This window comes from Urocitellus parryii, chromosome 8 (genome assembly GCF_045843805.1).
Source record: "Urocitellus parryii isolate mUroPar1 chromosome 8, mUroPar1.hap1, whole genome shotgun sequence".
NCBI lineage: Eukaryota > Metazoa > Chordata > Mammalia > Rodentia > Sciuridae > Urocitellus > Urocitellus parryii.
The window spans coordinates 29,014,168-29,034,601 of NC_135538.1; the positions used below are offsets into that span (position 1 = coordinate 29,014,168).

The 20,434-nt window shown below is 32.5% G+C and overlaps 1 protein-coding gene across 1 annotated transcript in view; it reads left to right on the plus strand.

Moving 5' to 3' along the window:
- Positions 1–20,434, plus strand: part of Ahi1 (Abelson helper integration site 1) — a 141,677-nt gene that overhangs the window by 50,619 nt on the left and 70,624 nt on the right. Inside the window, exons 15-18 of the mRNA XM_077801475.1 lie at positions 1,065–1,183; positions 5,053–5,183; positions 6,459–6,599; positions 19,549–19,745. Coding sequence (XP_077657601.1) covers positions 1,065–1,183; positions 5,053–5,183; positions 6,459–6,599; positions 19,549–19,745 — 588 coding nt within the window. The remainder of the gene's footprint in view (positions 1–1,064; positions 1,184–5,052; positions 5,184–6,458; positions 6,600–19,548; positions 19,746–20,434) is intronic.

Below are 20,434 nucleotides of genomic sequence, written 5' to 3' on the forward strand. Positions count from 1 at the left end.
CCTCCATAATCTTTCCATATTGACTCTACTTTCCCAACAGCAGTGTAGAACAGTTCTCTTTTCTCCACATCTTTAACTTTTGACTTTTTGATAACCATTCTGGTGGGTGTGAAGTATTATCACATAATGGTTTTAATTTATATTTCTTTGATGATTAATGATGTTGAACCTCATTTCTTATTCTTGTTGACCATTTTTATGTCTTCTGTGGAGATAAATGTCTGTTTTGATCTTCTGCCCATCTTTTACTCAGGTTACTTGTTTTTCCATTACTACGTTGTAAGAGTCTTTATAAATTTTGGGTATTGGCCCCTTATTAGACACATGGTTTACACATAATATTTTTCCCAATCTGTAGGCCACCATTTCGTTTTGTTGACTGTTTACTTTGTGGTTCAAAACCTGTTTAATGTCATCTCATTTATTGATTTTTTTGCTTTTGTGGCCTGAGGTTTGGATGTAATACTCGAAAACTCATTACCAAGACCAATATTCAGAAACTTTCCCCCTATGTTCTCTTGTATGAATTTTATAGTTTTTGGTGTTACATTTAGATCTTCTATCCATTTAGCTGCATCAAATAACTGTATCTCCAAACTCCCAAAACCTTACCTAAAGTTATAATCTAAATTAAATGATTTCAGAACGACATGTCTGTAACTTATGATTTTTCAAGACAAGTAGAAGTATATGAAAAGTATGAGATTGGACTGGAAACTGAAAAGTGAATTCTGCATTTAGGTTTGAATTTTATAAAAATTAGAAACTTTCTTATATGATGTTACACCAAAAATGCAGTGTCAGAAGATGTGTATGATGAATGTGCCTTTTGTTTGGGACTGAAAATGAACAATATACAAAAACATATACTAATTAAATGCAGTATTGCATATTACAAAAAATAAGATTTGCCAGCTTCGTTTTCAGTCCTAAACTGCAGTTGCTGGGAATCTTTTTGCTAACAGTTTTACAGTATTCTATATAGTGGAATTGCAAGTGATGTTTTAAAATTAATTTTCTACTTTTCAGGCTCCATAGTTTATGATTTTTTAAATTCATTTTAGGAAATTAAGGAAACTGAATTTAAGGGGATTCCAATAAGTTATTTGGAGGTTCATCCCAATGGAAAACGTTTATTAATTCATACCAAAGACAGCACTTTGAGAATTATGGATCTCCGAATGTAAGTATATTTTAGTATCAACAAGATGAGTACTCGTAGGATAATTAATAAGTTAATTTATATTTATAAAATGCAGCAATGGTTCATAACTAGGCAGTTTTGCCCCCTGGGGATATCTGACAGTGCCTGGAGACATTTTGTTTCTTTTTTGTTTGTTGTTGTTCTTTTTAGTTGTACATGACAGTAGAATGTATTTTAACATATTGTATATACATGGAGTACAACTTCCCATTCTTGTGTTTGTAGGTTATGTGGAGTTACACTGGTTGTGTATTCATATATGAACATAAGAAAATTATGTCCGCGATTCATCCTACTGTCTTTCCCATTCCCATCCCCCTCCCCCCCTTCTCCCCATTCTCCTCTATCCAATCTAGTGAACTTCCACTCCCTCCCCACCCCCTCGCCTATTATGAGTCAACATCCACATATCAGAGAGAACATTTGGCCTTTGGTTTTGGGGGATTAGCCCATTTCACTTAGCATGATAGTCTCCAGTTCCAACCATTTACCAGCAAATGCCATAACTTCATTCTTCTTTATGGCTGAGTAATATTCCATTGTGTATATGTACCACATTTCTTCATCATTCATCTATTAAGGGCACTTAGGTTGGTTCCATAGCTTAGCAATTGTGAATTTTGCTAAGAACATTGATGTGTCCATATCACTATTGTATGCTGATTTTAAGTCCTTTGGGTATACACCGTGGAGTGGGATAACTAGATCCAAATGGTGGTTACATTCCAAGTTTTCTGAGGAATCTCCACACTGCTTTCCATAATGGTTGCACCAATTTTCAGGCCCACCAGCAATGAATAAGTGTACCCTTTTCCCCACATCCTCCCCAACATTTATTGTTACTTGTATTCTTGATAATTGCCGTTCTTACTGGAGTGAGACAGAATCTCAATGTTGTTTTAATTTGCATTTCTCCATTGCTAGTGATATTGAACAGTTTTTCATATATTTGTTGATCATTCGTATTTCTTCTTCTGTGAAGTGTCTGTTTAGTTCCTTTGCTCATTTATTGATTGGGTTATTTGCTTTTTTGGTGTTAAGTCTTTATATGTCCTGGAGATTGAATTATGTATCTGTGATGTGGGTGGCAAAAATGTTCTTCCATTCTGTAGGCTCTTTGTTCATGTTCTTGATTGTTTCCTTTGCTGTGAAGAAGCTTTTTAATTTGAAGCCATCCATCCCATTTATTGATTCAACTTCTTGCACTTTAGGAGTCTTGCTGAGAATTCTCTTCCTAAACCAAATGGTGGAGACTTGGGCCTATTTTTTTTTTTTTTCTAGTAGCCACAGGGCCTTTGGTCTAATGCGTAGGTCCTTGATCTACTTTGGGTTGAGTTTTGTGCAGGGTGAGAGATAGGGGTCTAATTTCACTTTATTACATATGGATTTCCAGTTTTCCCATTACTATTTATTGAAGAGGCTATCTTTTCATTTGGAGACATTTTTTATGTATCTGTTAGGTTAAGATCAGAGATGCTGCTAAGCATCCTATGGCTCATAAGAAACTGCCCCTGACTCACAGAATTATCCAGCCCCAAATGAGAATAGCTCTGGGGCTAAAATGTAGTCCACTGCTTTCTATCTTCACCATTAAAAACAGAAACTTCTACCTTCAACAATGAGAGCATATCTTTTATCTCTTTGAAACTGCTATAAGCATCATATTGGTATATAACTGAAGCAAATGACTTTTGGTTAATAGATATTTAGTTGTTGTTGTTTGTTTTGTTTTGTTTCTTTCTTATGTATAGCAGGAAGTTGGGGGTAATGGGATTGAGCCCAGGGGCATTTACCACTGAACTATATCCTAGCCCTTTTAAATTTGAGACAGAGTTTCACTAAGTTGCTGAGGCTAGCCTTGAACTTGCAATCCTCCTGTTTTAGTTTCCCAAGTGTCTGGGATTATAGATGTGCACCACCACTCCAGGTTTCTTTGTTTTTTGTTTTTTGTTTTTTTCCTAAATGAAGAGAAAATTTTTTAAATAGAAAAGACAGAGCAGAGTTCTGGGAAAATGCCTGGGATTTTAGTATGCTTTTGTCTCCATGGTTCTGTAATAAAACAAATGAGAGAAAGCTATTTTATTATATTTCCTTATTGTATTTAGAAAAACGTGGTGATATTAATTGGTAAGATTAATATATTAGTTTGATTCTGCAATTATCTTTTTAGTGCTGATCATTAACCTTCACCGTTTATATAGACTAGTTCAAGATCCTGGCATGGATTTGAGACACTGATAAAAGTATTAGTCCATGAAGAATTAATAATCTAGTTTCTCACCTCCAAAAGTCAGACTAAAATATGAGACTTTCACAGATTGGAATTTGTTTATTCTTTTTTCATGTCATGCTTGGCATTAAATAGCAAGCACTCAAGATAGATTTTATATATATATAATATGTATACATATATATGTATGTATACACTCAATACATTTATACACTATACACATGTACAAATGTGTATATATATTCACACATTATTTTTAATGAATATAAGTATATCATAAAAAATTATATTTTTCATGGCAACAATAAAGCTGATAACTATGATATAGTCTTCCTTTAAAGGTTCTATTTAGAGGAGATTTGAGCTGAATCTTGAAGGATGGACAGAATTTAGATAAGATGGAAGTGTTTCAGTAGGATGGAAAGCATGAAATCAAGTTCAGAAGTAGGATCATGTGTGTTCAAGGCAGAGGAGGTAGTCCATATGAGTAGAGGTTTCTTGACAAGGAATACTGGGAGTAAATTTTTAAGAAATAGTAATTAGAAATAGATTGGAAGTCCAGTCTAAAGAGTTTGGTAGTTCCTTTTTAAATAATATAAGATCACGCTTCAGCTCTAGAGGTGCACTGCTTAAAGTCAAATGCTTCACCCTTTCTAGCCAATTAACCTTTCTGTGCCTCTCTTTTCTCATTTCTCAGATGGGAGAAATAGTATATCTTACTTATAAGGGTTTTGTGGAGGAATAAAGTAGTTAGAACATGTACATACAACAGTAAAGCACATAGAAAGGACTAGAAAAGTTTGACCCAGTAACTATAGGTCTGGAAATTCATGTTAAGAAAAAAATTGAAAAATAGTATAAATATATATAAATACACAGATTGCTTATTGACATCATGTTCATGGTAAAGGAAACTGGGAAACATTGTAAATGTTACACAATAGAAAATTTATTAAGATACATTTAGGCAATGGTAAATACCCATTAAAATTAGAATACATAATGTATTTTTTCTGACATGGTGTTCAACTATTCATTATTTATTGATAGACTAAAAAGAGATTAGTTTTCTGTATAAGTGCTGAAACAATGTAACTGTTATTTGTAAGTGAAAAAGTCTGAAAGATTGTACACCATATTTAATGTATGATTTGATAATTTATTTTATCTACTATTTCTTCCTCGTATGATTGTGAAAATCCATTAGAAGAAAGATATTATAAGAATATAAAAATTCTATCCATTTCTTTAGTAACCAACTCAAATGTTGCTTCCATAAAATAGTCTGTCTCTTTAATAGCTAGTTTTAATTTCTTTTACCTAGATCTGCAAAGCAGTCTTTCTTCTCTTCTTTTGTGGGATACATTCTGTATCCATCTTCTATTTCACATTGATACAATCCTTCTTTCCTCTGCTAAATTCTAACCTTCCTGGTCACTGGGACCAGCTCTTCTTTATTCTGCAGCCATCAAAGAATCTCTTTTATATGATAGAATCTCAAAAAGTATTTTGTTGAATGCAAATTAAGTATTTAAAAGGAAAGTTTTTCTACCAGTAATCTTTTAAATGATTATATCATTAAATTTATTTATTTATTTATTTATTTTGTGGTCTATAGATTAGCAGCAAGGAAATTTGTTGGTGCAGCAAATTACCGGGAAAAGCTTCACAGTACTTTAACACCATGTGGGACTTTTCTCTTTGCTGGAAGTGAAGATGGCATAGTATATGTTTGGAACCCTGAAACAGGTATTTATTGGGCTTCAGAAATCTTTTTTTAAGGGGGAGGTATTGGTTGGGGCCTGAAGAAGTATAAAAATACTATCATTTTATGGAATAATTTTTGAAAAAATTCTGATTTCAAGTTTTTAATTATTTTTTTAGATTGAATAGCCTTTAATAGAGCTGAGCCACAATCTAAATATCTCAAATTCGGTTCTTTATTGTTTTATTATCTTTATTTGATTTAAAATTTCACTTTACAATTCAAGGTTTATTATTTTCTTGTCTATGAGATAATGCTGCTCTTAGACATTTAATGACTGTAGTACAAAATACAAAATTATATAAGCTGAATTGTAACGACATAGATGATTAAACACCTCTGTATTCTTTAGAGTAACAAAAAGACTCCTGTGTAATTTTTTGATGCTTGAAACTAAATTAGCAATTTACCTAAATTTTAATAAAAATTTTTTTAATAAATTAAACTGTTACCTTGAAAAGTTTATTTAGCCTTACCTTGGCTTTCTTAAAAGAAAATCTGAAACTTCTTGAGCATTTCTTTAACTAGAAATTGAAAGAATTTTTTAAATTCCTTTAGTGAACTGTGTTTGATTTCATCTCATTGTTTTGTTCTTTCCTTTATCCTTAATTTTGACTAAGCAGCATACTTGTGGATTTTTTTTTCCATATACCGTGTTTTAACTTCAATTCAAAAGCATCAACTGTCTCCTTTAATAAATGGATCTAGATCCTTTTTTTTTTTTTTTATTCTGGCTGATTTTCTTGGGTTCTTTTCACTTCTGCTTTAAGCATATTTTAGTCATAATCATAGGTATCTTTCAAGCAGTGGATATCTCAAAGAGCCTACAGGGGTAAAAACAGAGTAGAAAAAATTAATACCTCAGCAGTCCTCCTCAAAATAGAGAATTTCTTCAGTTTTAGAGTTTCATAATTCCTCCCCTAGTTTTGCCCAGAATTCTTTGTTAGTTGTCATTTGCTCAGCCCTGACAGACCTCAGAACCATGTACCTCTATTCTTCCTTCTAATCACTTTGTGTTTATTTTGTGCCTTGAAAAGCTCATTGAAGAGGTTGGATTGAGAAGTGGAAAGAGAAGGACCAACAGAATGCAAAATAAAGATAATTATTTAATACAGGATACTCAAATACACTGAAATATGTGAACTTCATTAGAACTATAAGTATTTTTAATAAGTTGCAGAATAGTCTTGTAGTAAGAAATACCACATACAGTACAAATTATTGAATCTCCTTTTTTTTTTCCTTTTTTTTAAATTCAGGAGAACAAGTAGCAATGTATTCTGATCTGCCATTCAAGTCACCTATTCGAGACATTTCTTACCATCCATTTGAAAATATGGTGGCATTTTGTGCATTTGGGCAGAATGAGCCTATTCTTCTTTACATTTACGATTTCCATGGTAAGTCCACTCCACATCACTCACTGCTTGCTAAGTTAAGAATATATGTAGATTCTGGGGCTGGGGTTGTGACTCAGTGGTAGAGCACTCGCCTAACATGTGTGAGGCACTGGGTTCGATCCTCAGCAACACATAAAAAAATAAATAAACAAAATAAAGGTATCATGTCCATTTATAACTAAAAAATAAAAAGAATATGTAGACTCCATGGATATCATACCCTAGGTAAATGTGTGATGACACAAATGGTGTGACTCTATTTTGTGATAACTGGAGGCATGAAAAGTTGTGCTCCATTTGTGTACTGTGAATAGAAAGGCATTCTGCTGTCATGTATAAGTGATTAGACCAAATAAACAATTTTTAAAAAATATTTACTTTTTAGTTGTAGTTGGACCCATACCTTTATTTTATTTATTTATTTGTATGTGGTGCTGAGGATTGAACACAGGGCCTTGCACGCGCTAGGCAAGCATTCTACTGCTGAGTCACAACCCTACCCCACAAATTAATTTTTTTAAAAAATAATATATGTAGACTAATCTTTATGTTTAGACTGGACCAGGAATCATGAGCACTGAGAAATCTGTTTATCCTTTGAATTAAAAATCCCTCATGAATATATATAAAAGTAAAAAAGATTAAATAGATTATACTATTATGATGCTACAACATTTTGTTTTCTGTGAGCATGATTAATATGAAAATGTTGTCAAAAGTATTCATAATGGTTGTGCTCTATGTTGAATCACAGAAAGGTAGCTGTTACATTCTTTGTAAGTAAACATAAATAAGCAAAATTCACCTAAAAATTATTGGAGAATATGTTAACTAAATTTAAGAGATAAATAACATATGTAGAAAATATGAATCTTTAATGTTTTGAGTTGAATATTGAATTTCTTATTCTCTTTATGTTTTTTATTAAACCAGTAAGTTGAGTTTCTTAACAAAAAGTGAGGCAAAAATTAAATTAACGTGAAAACAAGATCTGGAATTAAATTCTAATGTCTGTTTCACCCCTAAAATTACACTATTCTATCATTTTGAGAATAGTAAGGAAATTAAAAGTTTGAGTGCATTTTTCAAGAGTAGACTGTCATTCTAAGAATTGTTTATATTTGTTAATTTCTATTCTGAAATTAGGATTTCACTCTTTACATTAAAACTGTCTTTCTCAAAATTACAATTTAATTTTCTTTATATATTATTTTTTTAAATTTATTTTTTATTTTTCGGTGGACATAACATCTTTATTTTATTTTTATGTGGTGCTGAGGATCGAACCCAGCGCCCTGCGTATGCCAGGCAAGCGCGCTACCATTTGAGCCACATCCCCAGCCCCTTTATATATTCTTATATAAAAAAAGATCTTGATTAGTCTTTTTGATTTGTTTAGAATATTATGTGTCATTATTTCATAAGCTAATATTGTTTTATACACATATAATTACATAAGCACTATAAATATATAAATATGTATATAGCTACAACATTAATTACTACTATTTGGACAGTAATTAAATGAGAAATTAAGTTTATTATGCTAATACATATTAAATTGATTAATTCTCTGATAAGTGCAAGTTATTAGACAATTAAATTATTTACCTGGAATTGTTTATCATAGTAGATATTATATGATACCTTTCCCAGTGAATTATCTTCAAAAATAATACATAAAATCTAGATTCTTCTTATTTTGAAAAACCTGATAGAAAAGAATTAAATTCTGCAACTCATATTCAGATTTATAATAAAACACTCCATTACTAATGTCAAGCAACATAGTACCATTTACATTTACTAGCATGTTAGCAAAAAATAAACACTGCCTTATTATAGGAATAAACAGTGAGTTTCTCATAATTATCCCATGGCCAAATCTGGTGTCTAATTCTAACATATATCCTGAAGTAGTTTCTTTTTTCTTTTTTTCTCTAAATCTTCACAATTACGAAGAGTTATACCTAAGTACTTTATAATTGGAACTGTTACACAGGAAATAGGCAGCACAGTTATTTCCTTAGACTCTTAAGAGATTTCACAATGGTCTTCATTCAGTTTCTAATTTGCTTTATAGGCTTTTGAAATTTTCACTACAAATGTAAATTATAATCTTTTTTTCTTCAAGCCAGTTTTTTTTTTTTGGTCATTGACAGAAGGATTAGCTTAGGATAGTTAGGTTTGCCAATTTGTTTTTTAGACTATAGGTATTTTGTTTAATAATTCCATTCTAGATAACATGAGGCTTGGGCTCCTATTGTGTTTTTCAGTGATGTTACATAAAATTTTTGCCTTTCTGGACTTCCATACCCTTATCTATTAAAAGGTACTGCTAGTACTAATAGCTGCCCTACCTAACAGAGTTATATATGAGAATATTATGAGACGGTGAGGGTAAAAGTGTTTTATAAACTTATAAGCACTATATAAAACAAATAGAAGATAAAATGAGTTGTTATCATGCCCATCCATTTGATGTTAAGGGAACTTATGCTTTAATATGTTGATAAGCATCTCCATATGGAATGGAATTTAAAAAGCTTTTTTCCAACTCTCCTCTACTCTATTGGTCAGCCTTTTCTTTTCATTTGTTAAAATATATGCCATTCCAGGTCAATTGTATTACAAAATAAATGCATAAAGTTCTTTTAAAGACACATTATATCCACACTGTCTTACTATGGAAGAGAAAGGATTTCCATAGGCCTTTTAGAAATTAAGATGCTCAAATGATAACACCTGAAATTACAATTATTTTGTACAGTATATTTAGATCAGTTTTTTAACACATTAACATACCTTTACAGATTAAAACTCACAAAGTTTTAACACATTTTCCCAACTCTTCACTGCCTATTTTTAAAAAGAGGAAGCTTAGGAAGAAGTAACCTCAAACCATCCAAGATTTAGCACAGTTCTTGTGAATGGTATAACTCTATAAGAAATTAAATATTATTTTAGGCTCTGAAATGTTTTACTCATTAAATACAGACCAGAATCATCAATTCAAATTGTATTTTAATTTTTAATTGAGAATTAAAATGTTTAATTGACCTATCATAGTTTTATCTTTTATTTCTTATTTTGCCCCAAATCTCTTGTCTGAAAATAGTTAACAAAATTTTTAATGGTATTATAGATGATGATTTTTTAAGTGATTTTTTAAATATTATTTATCAGCACTTCTGATAATCTTCAAAGGAAAAGGAGCAAGCTGATCGTTTTGTAAGTTAAATGAGCTATGAATGAGACCACAGTAGTAGCTAAATGTATCATCCATCTTTCAGTTCTAGCAAAATCTGTGAAGAGTCAGCAAGCCTCTTTCCGTGTCAAGCATATGTTCAGGCTGTGGTCTTTTGAGTCTTTCATTCTACTGACTTTTTGCTTTTTTTGGTAAGAAATATGATTTTTACTTTCAGAAGGCAGTTTTATTTGCCTGATGTTGAAAGAATTAATCATCTAGTAATTCAAAATTTAGTCACAGAGTACCACAAATAATGTACTTTTAGGATTCCCATAATAAAAAGGTACTAGTCAGAGAAACAGCTTCTATTTAATTAATTTATCAAGCTAGACTTCAGCGATCAATTTTTTTGATTATCAATATTTGTCTGCTTGAGTCTCTAGGATGCTATTTTACAAGTAAGAATATTTATTGTACCTCCATAGCACTTTTTATGTCTTATTACTATTTAAATTTTTACACTTAATTTTATCATCTAGATTCCATTATTAGCCCCATTTCACAGGAGCCAGGGCCAATTCCATATTCTTGTTTGATACACTTAACTGACTTATTGGTACCTTCCCTGAAATACTAGCTTTTGAGTATCCAATAAACAAACTTCATGCAATTCCTTGTGCATCTCTGTGGACAGTATTTTTTCTTGGTACTTTTATTCTTTGTAGGAGGCAAAGATAGAGGTTTGTTTGTTTTTTAATTACCTGTCCTACATCTAAATACTGGCATATAATTAATGTGCATATACTGTTTTAAGTAAGATCAAATCTTAATTTGAGAAGTTTCTTAGCATTATTTTAAAATCCTAGGTAATGAGACTAATTTTTCACTAGGTGGCAGTGTCTCCTCTGAATAAGTATTAACTTGAATGCATTTTAATCATAGTGTCTTGGACAAGATAAATCTTAATTGAGCATCTATTGTGTGCCCAGTTGAGCTGAGCTATGAAACCCGGGAATCAAGCTCAGATGACCATATTCTTTTATAATCCTTTGTGCTTTTTAAGTAGTTGGTTAAACCTCTGGAAGACTTTAGTCAAACTAAAAGGCAATTCTTTATGCCATTGACATGGCTTTATTAACAGAATCCATATTTATCAGTGGTCACCTACCTTGTCATTTTTGTAGCTTTTTGGTTCTTACTGTGGCACTCTTTACCAGAGGTCAAGTAATATTACATTCCTATAAAATTTTTTAAATACGTGCACATCACCTATGGCATTTATAACATCATGTATTTAACTTAGTACCTGGCATATTACTAGCGTGCAGTAAATGTTCTCATTAAGAATTTCAAATCTTGTGCAAAGTCATTTCTCATTAAATTTTGTAAAAATACAGAATGAAGGTATCATCAGTTAGTAAGTTCAAAGCTTATAATAATAGTACTAGTAGTAGAAGCTAACATTTACGAAGTATTTACTATGGGTCCACCACTCTTATGAGCATTTTCTCATACTGCCTTTGAGGTAGGTACCGTTATTGTCTACATTTTGTGCATAATGAAACTGAAACACAGGAAAAATTAAATAATTTTCCTAGGGTCACACAGTTAGTAGTGCAGCTACTGTTTGATTCCAAGCTGTTAGGCTCCAGAGCCCATGCTTTTAATGCATTAAGCTGTCAAAACTAGTTAGTTTGCTTTTCTTCATCATGAAGTAACTTAAATGAAAAAGATAGCTAAAGGGCTGAGATGTAACTTAGTGGTAGAGTGCTTATTTAGTAAGAGGGAGGCCCTGGGATTAGTCCCTAGGACCCAAAAAAGGGGGTGGGGACAGGCAGCTAAATATTCATATGATAAAATGTTTATTTTGATATTTAGGAAAATCTCTTTAAGATTAAAAGGAAGTTTATTTATTTAGTATTATTATTAATAGTTCATCTCTGTAAAAATTTGGAGTATAATAATTAAAATGCATCAAGTCCTCATATTCTCAACAAAGTGCATAATATAAATTTTCTTTTCATGTAGCATTGTTTTAATGCTTTCACAATATTTTTGCACTAAAATAATGTATACTTGAAATAAAGTTAATTTTTGGTTTTCTTGTAATAGTGATAATGATTGATTCAAAAGCAAACTTAGATTTTTAATTCTCATACTTGGATGAAATTATGCCATAACAAATATAACAAATCATAGGACAGAGTTTTAAATATTTATTTTTAGCCTAGTAAGATGAAGTGAGAGATATAGATGCCACATTTTAAGAGATGCTGAAACTACTTCTTGATTATATCCTAAAAAATGTATTTTAATATTCTTTATATCTTGAATACTTTGAAAGTTTATGCCATTCAAGGATTCAGAATATATGAAAAACTACTCAATGACTTTAAGCATAAACCAGAGCACCAAATTCCTCATCCAGGCCTCTTTTTATGCTTACATTGGTGCTTCTTAAAGTGCACCAAAAGGAAGAATTGTGCAATACAAAGTAAACAACACTGGAGTAGAAGTCAGAACACCGGGAATCTAGACAAAATCCTGTCACTTTCTCTTTGGCCCTGGAAAGTAATTTAACATTTCTGTGTTGTTTTTTTACCTGTAAAATAAATATAATACCTATTCTCTTTTATCGAAGGGAAATTGTCAAGCAAGGCATGAAGTGTTGGTATTATTAGAGTTCATGGACCAGACTCTAGTAGGGAAATCCTGGCTATTTTTCATAGCAATATACATGTCACACACTTTGAGTTTAATAGCTTAATGTGTGATTATTGATAATGGAATAGGAAACCAAGAAAAGAATAGTATGTGCTGCAGGGGATATAGATAGGTTATCATATTATAGATAGGTTATCATAATTTAATGTGCTACTAATGGATTTGTCAAATGATGGTACAGTCTCCCGTTTTTTATTATGAGACTCAGATCTGCTACATATTCTTGTATAGCTTTTTAAACAAGTTATATTAGTAACACATACATTTTACTTGATATATCAAATTTTGTCAAGGAAGGGCTGCGGATAAGGTTGTGAAAGAGTACTTGCCGAGTATATGCAAGGCTCTGGATTCAATCCCCTTTGACACAAACATAAATAAATAAACATTAAATTAATTACATCAGGGGAATATTGAATTACTAACAGTCCATGAAACATACCCAGGCTCCCAGAATTGAAGTGTTATTCAATAGAAACTGGATCTATCTACATAGTATCAAAAGATTATCTGAATCGGGAAAAGTACGACCAGGTAAAAAACAATAAAAAGCATAAGCTGTTGAAGCTTCTCTGCATAGAGCAAATGTTAAAGAAAGAGAAGTAGAATTCTGCCTTACTGGTAAAGGCTGGGAAGCTGCAAAATACCTGTTTACCGTAATCATATTATACTTCAAATGTGATAATTTATAAAGCATTTAGACATATAAGATGACTTTGTGTAATAACAAGGTAAAATATTAATAACAAATCTTGAGCAAAGGAATTAAACATTGACCCAAAGGAAATCTTACTGTTAACATAGTGTGCTAGAAATAATATATGATGATTTCTATTTGAACTTTAAAGTCAATAACATAAGTACACATAGATTTTAATAGCAAACCTTATATTTGCTTTAAATGCAAAGGGCAGTAGATTAAAATATTTTATTTCCTCCATTCTCCTATTTAGAGATAAAATCCTCCTGAGAAAACCATGTGGTTTTTCATTATTTTCTTAGTTGTTGATGGACCTTTATTTATGTTTTTTAATTTATATGAGGTGCTGAGAACCGGACCCAGTGCCTCACATATGTAAGGCAAGTGCTGTACCACTGAGCCACAATCCCAGCCCCCCATGTTATTTTTTATAATTATTTAAGGACAGAAAATGCATAAAAGCACTGAGATTATGTAAATCAAAGAATTGTCAGTTATTTTAAGAATTTTTTGGAGGTGAACTTAGAAGTGTTTTGATATATATAACATTCTTTAAGCAAAGAATTGCCACCCATGTACTCTCAGCACCTTTCCCTTCCTCTGCTATCCCACTTAGCACTTTACACTAATCTGTTCACTTCCAGAAGGCTGAAACTCCAAGACCAGAATCTTTGTATTCCCAGGGCCCACTCCAGTGCTTATAAATGATGACTCTCAAAAAATGATGAAAGAAAGAGGATGAGATTGTTAAAATCATGAATTTTAAACCTACCAGATTAGGACAAATCTAAATTTTAAACATGCAAATTTATATTAGCAAAAAGAAGAAAACTCAAGTAGAAAAATGTAGTTATTTCATTGCAATGTCATAGTCCAGCTATGACCTAAAAGTGTTTTAGAAACCACTGAAATATTAAAAGCATAGATCTTAAAGGAATACTTGGAGCCATCTATTATAACCTTTTTTCACAATGAAAGAATATACAATGGGTGTACAATCAGAGATATGAAAAATTGTGCTCTATATGTGTAATACGAACTAAAATGAATTCTGCTGTCATGTATAACAAATTTTTGAAAGTATACAGTTGGATTGAGTGTGTATTTGTGGAGAGTAAGGGACGGAAGAGCCCAAGAACTTGTAAGCAGCTTCCATTTCTAGTGTCTGATAAACTGAGACTTTGTGAATCTTTTGCACATTTTTTTCTCATTCTTTTTTCTGTTTTTAAAATTTTTTATTCTAATTTGTTATATATGACAGCAGAATGCATTACAATTCATATTACATATGTAAAGCATAATTTTTCATATCTCTCCTTGTACACAAAGTATATTCACATCATTCATGTCTGCTTCATACACGTACTTGGAGTAGTGATGTCCATCTCATTCCACCATCTTTCTTTTACCCCCTTTCCCCTTCCCTTCTCTCCCTCTCCTCCCTCCCCTTTGCCCTATCTAGAGTTTGTCTAATCTTCCCATTCTCCCCCTCCCAACCCCACTATGAATCAGTCTTTTTATATCAGAGAAAACATTTGGCATTTGTTTTTTGGGGATTAACTGACTTCACTTAGCATTATCTTCTCCACCTCCATCCATTTTCCTGCAATCGCCATGATTTTATTCTCTTTTATTGCTGAATAATATTCCATTGTGTATATATGCCACATTTTCTTTATCCATTCATCTGCTGAAGGACATCTAGGTTGGTTCCACAGTTTAGCTGTTGTGAATTGTGCTGCAGTAAACATTAATGTGGCTGTGTCCCTGGAGGATGCGGTTTTTAAGTTCTGTGTGTTTAGACTGAGGAGAGGGATAGCTGGGTAGAAAGTTGGTTCCGTTTCCAGTTTTCCAGTGAATCTCCATACTGCGTTCCGTATTGACTGTACCAATTTGCAGTCCCACCAGCAATGTATGAATGGACCTTTTTCCCTACATCCTCGAAACACTTATTGTTGTTTGTATTCTTGATAGCTGCCATTCTGACTGGAATGAGATGAAATCTTACAGTAATTTGCATTTCTCTAATTGCTAGAGATGTTGAACATTTTTTCATATATTTATTTATTGATTGCATATCCTCTTCTGAGAAGCATCTGTTAAGTCCTTGGCCCATTTATTGATTGGGTTATTTTTTTTTTTTTTTTTGGAGTTTAGCTTTGTGAGTTCTTTATAGACCCTAGAGATTAGTGCTCTATCTGATGTGTGAGGGTTAAAGATTTGCTCCCAAGATGTAGACTCTTTATTCACCCCACCAATTGTTTCTTTTGCTGAGAAGAAGCTTTTTGGTTTGAATCAATTCCATTTTTTAATTCTTGATTTAATTCTTGCACTATAGTAGTCTTGTTAAGGAAGTAGGAGCCTAATCCGATATGATGGATGTTTGGGCCTGCTTTTTCTTCTGTTAGGCACAGGGTCTCTGGTTTAATTCCTAGATCCTTTATCCACTTTGAGTTGTGCATCGTAAGAGAGAGGCTTGATTTCATTTTGTGGCATATGGATTTCCAGTTTTCCCAGCACTGTTTGTTGATGAGGCTATCTTTTCTCCAATGTACATTTGTGATGCCTTTGTCTAATATAAGATAACTGTAATTATGTGGTTTAGTCTCTGTGTCCTCTTTTATGTACAATTTGTCTACCAGTCTCTTTTGGTGCCAATACCAAGCTGATTTTGTTACTGTTGCTCTGTAGTATAGTTTAAGGTCTGGAATAGTGATGCCACTTGCTTGACTCTTCCTTCTAAGGATTGATTTAGCTATTCTGGGTCTCTTATTTTTTCAGATGAATTTCATGACTGCTTTTTCTATTTCTATGAGGAATGTCATTGAGATTTTGATTGGAATTGCATTAATCTGTGTAATGCTTTTGGTAGTATGGTCAATTTGAAAATATTCATTCTGCATATCCAAGAACAAGGGAGATCTTTCCATCTTCTAAGGTCTTCTTTAATTTCTTTCTTTAGCATTCTGTAGTTTTCATTTTATAGAGAGGTCTCTCACCTCTTTTGTTAGGTTGATTCCCAAGTATTTTATTTTATTTTTGAGGCTATTGTAAATGGGGTAGTTTCCCCATTTCCCTTTCAGAGAATTTGTCACTGATATTCAGAAATGCCTTTGATTTATGGGTGTTGATTTTGTAACCTGCTACTTTCCTGAATTCATTCACTAGTTCTAGAAGTTTTCTGGTAGAATTTTTTGGGTCTTCTAGGTATAGAATCATATTGTCGGCAAATAGTGCTAATTTGAGTTCTTCTTTTCCTATCTGTATCCCTTTAATTTCTTTTGTCCATCTAATTACTCTGGCCAGCATTTCAAGAACTATGTTAAATAAAAGTGGTGAAAGAGGGCATCCCTGTCTTGTTCCATTTTTAGAGGGAATGCTTTCAATTTTTCTCCATTTAGAATGATGTTGGCCTTGGGCATAGCACAGATAGCTTTTATGATGTTGAGATATGTTCCTGTTATCCCTAATTTTTCTAATGTTTTGAACATGAAGGGGTACCGTATTTTGTTGAATGCTTTTTCTGCATCTGTTGAGATGATCATATGGTTCTTATCTTTAAGTCTATTGATGTAATGAATTACATTTATTCATTTCCATACATTGAATCAACCTTGCATCCCTGGGATGAACTCCACTTTATCATGGTGTACTATCATTTTGATATGTTTTTGTATTTGATTTGCTAGAATTTTGTGGAGAATTTTTGCATCTGTGTTCATTAGAGATATTGGTCTGAAGTTTTCTTTCTTTGATATGTCTTTGCCTGGTTTTGGAATCAGGATGATCAGGGTGATATTGTCCTCATAGAATGAGTTTGGAAATGCTTCCTCTTTTTCTATATCCTGAAATAAATTAAAGAGTGTTGGTATTAGTTCTTCTTTAAAGGTCTTGTGGAACTCCATCTGGTCCCAGGCTTTTTTTTTTTTTTTTTTTTTTTTTTTTTTTTGGTTAATAGGCTTTTGATGGCATCTTCTATTTTCTTGTTTAAATTTTGATCTGTTTAAATTGGATATATCATCCTGATTCGATTTGGGCAAATAATATGACTCTAGAGTTTGTCAATACCTTTGATATTTTCTATTTTATTGGAGTACAAGTTTTCAAAATAATTTCTAATTATTAATCTGTATTTTTGTAGTGTCTATTGTGATACTTTTTCATCACGTATGTTAGTAATTTGACTTTCCTCTCTCCTTGTTTTCATAAGCATGGCTAAGCATTTGTCAATTTTATTTATTTTTTTCAAAGAACCAACTTTTTGTTTTGTCAATTTTTCCAATAGATTCTTTTGTTTCAATTTCATTGATTTCAGCTCTGATTTTGATTATTTCCTATCTTCTACTGCTTTTGGTGTTGATTTATTTTTCTTATCTAGGGCTTTGAGATGTAATGTTAAGTCATTTATTTGTTGACATTTTCTTCTTTTAAGGATTGAACTTCATGAAATGAACTTTCTTTTTAGTACTGCCTTCATTTGCACACAACTTTTCATTTCTCTGGTTGCACACGATGTAGCTTCACACCATATGTGCAGTCATACATGTACATAGGGTAATCATGTTCATCATTACATCATCTTTCTTGCCCCATGCACTTTGCCCACCTCTCTCCTTTCCCCAAATAAAAAAGTTCTTCATTTGTTCCATCCTCCCATCCCCCCAATTAGGGATCAGCATCCACTTATCAGAGAGAACATTCGGCCTTTGGGTTTTTTGGGATTGGCTTATTTCACTTAGCATAATCTTCTCCAACTCCATCCATTTACCTGCAAATGCCATGATCTTATTCTCTGTTATTGCTGAGTAATATTCCATTGTGTATATATGCCACTTTTTTTTTTTATCCATTCATCTATTGAAGGGCATCTATGTTGGTCCCACAGTTTAGCTATTGTGAATTGTGCTGTAGTAAACATTGATGTGGCTGTGTCCCTGTACTGTGCTACTTTTAAGTCCTTTGGGTATAGACCGAGGAAAGGAATAGCTAGGTCAAATGGTGATTCCGTTCCCAGTTTTCTAAGGAATCTATATTGCTTTCCAGATTGGCTGCACCAATTTGCAATCCTACCAGCAGTGTATGAATGTACCTTTTTCCCCACTTATTGTTGTTTGTCTTCATAATAGCTGCCATTCTGACTGGAGTGAGATGAAATCTTGGAGTAGTTTTGATTTGCATTTCTCTAAATGCTAGAGATGATTAGTATTTTTTCATATATTTGTTGATTGATTGTATATCCTCTTCTGAGAAGTGTCTGTTCACATCCTTGGCCCATTTATTGATTGGGTTATTTGTTTTTTTGGTGAGGAAGTACTTTTTAAATGATGAGTGCATACATTTTTCTCCTCTGTGTATACAGATAGGCATTTAAAATAGTTTCAGATTCATCTGTTTTAAATGATGACATGAGATAAAATATGTGAAAGCTTCCTAAAAAACATAAAAGTACAGTGCAGTATTCTCATGGCTGTGGTTGTCATTGTGGTCATCATCATCAAAAAACATCACCTTTGAGTCATTGAGTCATCTTTCCTGCTCTGGGGAATTCAATACAAAATAGAAAATATGTTAAGAAGCGAAGTCCACTTTGAAAGAACTTATTCATGCAATGTCTATAATAAGGAAAAACAGAAAACGTTGTAAATATTCAGTAATTGGAAAATGCATTTAAAAAATTATGTTACTTCATTAGATATTACAAAACATGGTAATTGTATCATTGTAGATATATGAGAATATTTTCATTTAATTGAGAAAGCATTAAAATATATTCACCTTATGGCATTTTTTTATAAAAGTATGTAAGTATAAAGATTGGAAGAGATATATAGAAACATGAGAACAATTATAGTGAGATGGATTCGTGAATATTTATTTTTATTATTATAACATCTCTTTAAATATCTTTGATCCCTATTTTTTTAATATTCTGTTTTATATATACCTGTGTTCAACAAGTTATGCTCCCATATCAGTTTGCATGGCCTTTAAGGCTCAATTACAATACTTTTTGACATGAAATTGTGAAATAATTATATTTCTTTCTTTTTTTTTTTTTTTTGCGGTGCCAGGGTTTGAACCCAGGGCCTTGTGCACGCAAGGCAAGCACTCTACCAACTGAGCTATATCCCCAGCCCCCAATATTTCCTTTCTTGTGGTTTTAGTGTATCTAGTAATTTTATATTTTGTCAGTTATGTTGTCTTTTTAACGTAGTTTTTAAAATTTTATGCAGTATCTGATCATTTATTGAATGCTACAGTTTCGTGGCTTAATCATTTGGTTATGCTTTTGCAATGATGAATCTAACTAATGATGGATTAATTTTTTTTTTCAGTAGCCCAGCAGGAGGCTGAAATGTTCAAACGCTACAATGGAACATTTCCATTACCTGGAATACACCAAAGCCAAGATGCTTTGTGTACCTGTCCTAAACTGCCTCATCAAGGCTCTTTTCAAATTGATGAATTTGTCCACACTGAAAATTCTTCAACAAAGATGCAGATAGTGAAGCAGAGACTTGAAACTGTCACAGTATGTTTAATTATTATTAAAAACTTAAAACCACTTCTATTGTATTTTATATTGCCTTGCAAATGAATATTAATGAAGTAAGTTAATTTCTTAATTCTAGGTTTTAATATACTTTCATAGTTCCTTTCTGAAATCATTAATTATAGTAGACTAACTAAATTTAGGATAATCTGTCATACTGTCTTCACTTGTTATTTCTGTAAATACGAGCCCAAGACCTAGTTGTAAGGAAGGCTTTAAAGAAGAGCATAAGTAGAACTTGACACATATGGTTGTGACTCCATTCCTAGGAAAGGAAGAGAAACAGTAGCCTTCTCAATCCCGCCTAGTAGGATCTCTGAGGGACGAGAGGAAGTTAACAGCCTCTGACCCTCAGCCTGTGAATTCTCAGGGTCATACCACAGGACCACTTCTTAGAAAGATGATAGTATTCAAACAATCTCTGTCCAGGTGTTCAGATTCCCATAAAATCTTGCTCCAAATCTCATGTTTCCTTCAGTGGTTCTCAAACTTTAGTGTGTATCAGAAACACTTGATAGTCCTATCAAAGCACAGCTTACCAGGCTCCACACCTAGAGTTTGTGATTCAGCAGATCTGAGATGTCTTATGATTTGTCATTTCTCACAAGTCCCAGGCAATGCTGTTGGTCAGAGGACCACCCACTGAGACCAACTGGTCTAAATTCACA